Source organism: Leptonotus elevatus, chromosome 16 (genome assembly GCF_054856555.1).
Source record: "Leptonotus elevatus isolate MCC_2025b chromosome 16, RoL_Lele_1.0, whole genome shotgun sequence".
NCBI classification, from domain to species: domain Eukaryota; kingdom Metazoa; phylum Chordata; class Actinopteri; order Syngnathiformes; family Syngnathidae; genus Leptonotus; species Leptonotus elevatus.
Window position 1 is genome coordinate 3,975,764 of NC_141254.1, and position 6,000 is coordinate 3,981,763.

At 38.9% G+C, this 6,000-nt stretch overlaps 1 protein-coding gene across 2 annotated transcripts in view; it reads right to left on the minus strand.

Moving 5' to 3' along the window:
- Positions 1–281, minus strand: part of ntm (neurotrimin) — a 92,735-nt gene extending 92,454 nt beyond the window's left edge. Inside the window, exon 1 of one of the 2 annotated variants that reach the window (XM_086098525.1) lies at positions 98–281. In XM_086098525.1, coding sequence (XP_085954651.1) covers positions 98–158 — 61 coding nt within the window. In that variant the 5' untranslated portion in view covers positions 159–281. The remainder of the gene's footprint in view (positions 1–97) is intronic. The other variant, XM_086098530.1, reaches the window with a different exon arrangement.
- Between the last annotated feature and the right edge of the window lie 5,719 nt (positions 282–6,000).

Below are 6,000 nucleotides of genomic sequence, written 5' to 3' on the forward strand. Positions count from 1 at the left end.
TGGGTGAGAACATCATATAAACCCGGCGACAGCCGCATCCAATCAAACCGTTCGTGAGCAACAACAAGTGCTGGAAGGATGAAAACTGTTACCTTACCTTGCCCCATCAACAGGATGGCCATCCCGACCAGTATAGCCCAATACATTGCTTGTGTCATCCTTATTGATCTGTTTGTTTTGTGTGTGATGTCTAAAAATCCTATAAAGTGTTTTTTCCCCCCCCCACGTCCTCCTGTTACAGGGTATATAATCCACGGACACGACGCTCTAAATCTCCTTCAACTATGAGGTTATTGGTAGCGGCGCTGCAAACAAGTTGGCGTGCATAAACTCAAGCTATTCCGGTCCGAGCTTGTCAAAGTAAAACGCACGATGTGGGATGAGGCAGTTACGACATAAATTGCTGCCACCTTCTCCTCACTTCCTGGATATGCATTGGTAGCTTGATGATCTAACTCTTGTACTATTACCTGAACAGGCACTGCAGTGTGGTTCAGACTTTTCCTGAAGAAATTTGAATCACAGTGTTTCTTTTGAATTGAATGAATGAATTAATTAATAATTAATTAATTAATTAATTAATTAATTAAATTAATTTTGATCAGTCATAAGAGAAAAAAAATACAACACACAGGTCAGTCATAAAATGAATCATACAGACCGAAAAGGCATAGGCTGAAGTTCACGCTTATTTTTGCCTAACCTTTTAACAAAATCAGACCACACAAAACGATTAACTCAAATATCACACATAAATTAAAATAAAATTAACAAAAACAAGATCCAGATTTACATTTCATATGTTACAATAACTTTACTTTTAAACAAACGTTTAAAGTTAAAAATGGTCTGACACCCTTTTAATTTATCATCAAGGTGATTCCATACTTTCACACCACTTATAGTAATACATTGATTTTTTGATTTAGTCCTAGATTTTATTCTTTCAAAATGTACCTTCCTTCAGAGTTGTGTCTATATTCTTTTATCTTAAACATATTCTTTATACGACTAGGTAACTGTTTATAATACAATTTATACATTCAAAGTGCAATTTTATAATTAACCAAGTCCTCAAATTTCAAAGCTCTTAACTTAATAAATAACCCATTCGATGGTTTTCTACTATTTTACTTTGTTATTATCTTTATAGCTCTCTTTTGTAGGATAAATATTGACCTTGTATGTGTGGGATATGCATTCCCCCATATTTCCAAACAATATGTTATGATTGGCAAACCCAAAGAATAATACAAAATATACAAAGCATGATGTTTCAAAAGATCCTTCCCCTTATATAATATGGCAATTGATTTTGCTATCTTTAATTTAACATAATCTATATGCATTTTCCATCACAATTTGTGATCCAAAATAACACCTAAAAAGGTCATACCAAAACTCTTTCAATTTCCACTTCCCCTATTCTCAATTTAACTGTTGAATCCCTTTTACGATTACCAAATATCATCCATCAATTTTGTTTACTTGTATTTAAAGATAATTTATTCAGGTCAAACCATTTTTTAACCAATATTATTTCACATTCAACATTGGTAATCAAATCATTTAAGTAGGTCCCTGAACAGAAAAAAAGTTGCAATTAACAAATTTAGATACAAAACATGCATCATTCAAATACAAAATAAATCATTTTGACCCAAGGAGTGACCCTTCTGCGACTCCACATGTTACCTTTAAAGACACAGAATTGAATTGTAATCTGGATTTTACAAAACTGTTTTTATACAGATGTAAATTATATTGTGTTTATTTATTTATTTTTAAAGATAGTATTTGTGTAGGTACTTTGCATATTACACTGTATTGTTACAATGAGGAAATAAAAATGTTAAACAACATTAAACGCAGTAATGTCAAACTACATACATTTTCATCACATTATGTACATCGCTTTTTTTCCCTACATTTTTTTTAATGTGTTGACTGAGCACCAACTACGAGGCCCGGAGAGAGTAACCAAGACATTCTGGTGTATTCCCGCAGGGCAGCTGTAGTATACAGGATATTGACTACACAGTAAATTCGAAAACATTTCAAAATTTGACTCTATTTAGAGTAAATTTGACTCTATTTTGAGTGGGACCAAATAGACTCAGTTTAGAGTAATATTTACACTTGGAAGAGAGTAAAATAAAGAATTGACAACGGCAAAAAAAAAAAAAGTCACTGCAGGGTTGAGGAACCTTCAGGTTGGGGGACGGCAGAATTTACTGTGTAGTAAAGGTGTTACAGTAGTTGGTTCTTCATTTACGCTGTGTGCTAGGTATAATTTTAGTTATTAGTTTTTTATGAATATGCCAATTTTGGCTTACACTTTCTTTTGTTGCACTCTAATGTGTAAGTAACTTTGTGTCAATAAAAAGTGTCGCAATTTCCTTGACTGTGAGTGGAGTATGTCAAACCGCAAACTTTGAAAACTGCTCTTGTAAAATCCTTTTTCCCCTCAGTTTTACATATAATTGTATTTTGTTAGCTGTTGTGAGAAAACATCTGATGATTTTGACCTGTGGTGCTCACAGAATGACAAAGGGACGATGCATTTTGGGGGCACTGACATAGAAATTGGATTTTGACACATAGGTGAGCTGTTTTGGAAGATATATGAGCTTTTGCAGATGATCCAAAGAGTTTTACTAAATCATCCAAGTTATTTTTGGCAAAAGAACTAAGTGAATGCAGATGAGCCAAATAAATTGAGAAGGATCTTTTCAGTTGTGACTGTACCGACTCTTTGTTTGGGAAAGGAACTTGGAATAAAGCATGTGAGAACAGTTTTGGGATAGATATGTGCTTTTGCTAATGAACTGATAGGTTGTGCACAAATGTAAGTCTGTTTGGCCATTTTCAAAACTGCAAGCTCAGTTTTGAAAATGTCATGTCAGTTTCAAGAAAAGTGCCAAACCTATGGAGAAAAACTGTAAATGATTATGTCCAATTTTCTGCTGCTTCAGCATTATCAATTGCTTATGCACTTTGAGATTGTTGAAATATAAAGTGCATTACAAATCAAATGTATTATTATTATTACGTTGTGTTGATTCATCATCATCATCACTGCTCCTACATTGGGGCTGGTGTCCCGTCCCGTTGCGTAGAGCCAACCAGGTGAGCCAGGCCCCTCCAATACCTGCGGTCTAGTGCCAGCAGATCTGTATCCTTCATGGCAACTCCGTGCTGTTGGAGGTCGTCCACTATGATGTCTAGCCATCGGGTTTCCTTGTGGCCGTCTTCAGCCTGCAGCCTTTGGGTCAAACTTCAGAATGGCTCTTGTCGGCTGGTCAGGGGGAAGGCGAAGAACATGGGCGAACCAGCGGATGCGGCGTTGTGCAACCAGGCGAGAGGCTCTAGGCTGGTTTGTGCGGGCTCTAAGCGGTTCGTTGGAGATTCGCTGGGGCCACCTGATGTTCTCGATGGTTCTGAGAGCCCTACTGTCAAAGCCATCTATTCTTGCGGCTAAGGTCTTACTTAAGGGCCATGTTTCAAAGCCATAAAAGGAGAATGGAGAGTATGGCGGTGTTATAGATTGGAGCTTCGTCGTGCGTGAGATGGTTTGGTGCTGCCAGAGTGGTTTCCAAAGGGACTGAAGGGCAGAGGCTTCCAGGGCTCTCCTGCGGAGAATCTCTGGTTTAAGATTTCCGTTATCAGTCACCATGCCCCCCAAGTACACAAAGTTCTTCACAGGCTCTACGGTGTCATTACCAAGCAGGATGGGCGGCGGATCAGGTCCCTCACCAACATGCATGAACTTGGTCTTGGTCCAGCTCACATGGAGACTAAGCTTTTCTGCCTCTTCACTGCATACACTCAAGGCGTCCCTCAGCTGGCTGTAGGAGGTGCTGAGCAGGATGGTGTCATCAGCGTATTCCAGGTCAGTTAGTTGGTATTTGCCAAGGGACACTCCGGGTACACGCTCACAGACCCTGCACATCAAAGGTCTGGAGCAGCTACGCAGCCCTGGCAAACACTGCAGGAGATGGAAAACCAGTCGGAGTCTCGGCCGTTGACGCAGACACAGCTCTGTTGACTCAGCTTGAAGAGGGTGATGATCTTTGGAGGTGCGCCGAGGGCTTGTAGGATACTCCACAGTGATGAGTGGTGGACTGTATCAAATGCGGCCTTGAGGTCTAGGAATCCAATGTAGAGATGCTGGTCTCTCCGGAATTCATAGACCTTCTCAATTAGCAGACGAACAGCGGAGACGTGATCAGATGTGGAGCGGTTTGGCATGAAGCCAGCCTGCTGAGGGCGGCAACCACTTCTAATGGCTGGGAGAGCACGGGTCAGCAAGATCTTTGTAAACAGCTTGCCAGGGATGGAGAGCAGAGTGATGCCTCTGTAGTTTCCACAGACAAGCCTGTCACCTTTGTGTTTCCAAAAGGGCAGGATCACCCCTTTGGTCCAGTCGCTGAAGTCCATTGCGATGTTGGGGTTTCTGAGGGCAGAGGAGTCGAGGCAACTGTGTTGATTAAAATGTATTATAATGGTTCTCCGTTAAATATTTTCACACCTCACAGCATTTTTGCATTCGCTCATTGTTTTTACATGCAAAATGTTTGAAGAAATTGGCATAATATGGCGAGCATATGTCTATACATTTCAATTAGATTTATTTCCCAGGTGATTTGTGACTTTTTCTAACGGAGGGACATGTGTGAAACTTTAGCTCAACCAATGATCAATCAGTTTTCTGAAATAGCTCAAAGTAAGTGAAGATAATTGCTGTGATGTGGATGACAATTTGTAGCCTAAATGAAGTAGGAAGACTACACTGTAATACCTGCAGTAGATAGATAGATAGACAGACAGACAGACGGACGGACGGACGGACGGAGGGACGGACGGACAGACAGACAGACAGACAGACAGACAGACAGCTAGATAGATAGATAGATAGATAGATAGATAGATAGATAGATAGATAGATAGATAGATAGATAGATAGATAGATAGATAGATAGATAGATAGATAGATAGATAGATAGATAGATAGATAGATAGATGCAATCAACTGAATACTTCACCTTGAGTTAAGTTCATACACAGAGGCCTGATATGTCGATTCACCATGGCAACAGAGAGAAAAATGCCAAGATAGTTTTCTACCTTGGAGTTGGAGATGCTAATGCAGGCATATAGTGACTATAAACATATATTTAATAAAGAGCAACACCGCTGCGGCAGTGAAGGACAAAGAAATGGTGTGGGAACAAATTGCTGTACTACAGAATGCGCACGTATGAATGCACTACTATTTAACCACTTGAAATCATAACACATACATTAAACCCCAGCTTATTAACAGTTTGACATTGCAAATTCACAGATTTTTTAGGGGGGACACTATCATCTGTTATCACTGATTTTGTGTACAAGTCAAGCCAATGTCTACTATTAAAAATATATACATTATTTTAGCGTCATCTGGTGGCCTCTTGCCAAGCACCATCATGAAGTGATGGGCTTCATTTACTCAAGCCATAGCTTTGTCTAATAGGAGAAAAAAATGTTTCTCTGCTTGTGGCATCTTAATCAATTACAAACTATTTTGTGTGATCAGCAATTACTTGCAGTCTTTGTTATTATTAACAACAGCATTCATGCCTCATCCCTCGCTAATAGCACTCATTCACTGCAGGTGAAAAAATTATTGAATAACGTCTGATTCTCATTCAAGTACAATCCAGCGTCGGTGAAATATAATAGGAAGCATTTTAAAATCCAATATAAAAACATAATTCAGAAAGGCAATTTGCTTGGCCTAGATTGGACCTCATTTTGATTTTATTAGTCAAAGAAATATTAATTCAATGTTCAACACATACTGATTCAACGCAATTGTATTTACAAATGTATGTAGTTGCTTTGAAGACAAAACATTAGTGTCTCTGTACAAAAAATAAATATTCTGCGTGAGGAATCAGTCAGTACTGGTTGGCATTGTGAGTCCCCCAGACCCAATAAAACAAAACAAAATTG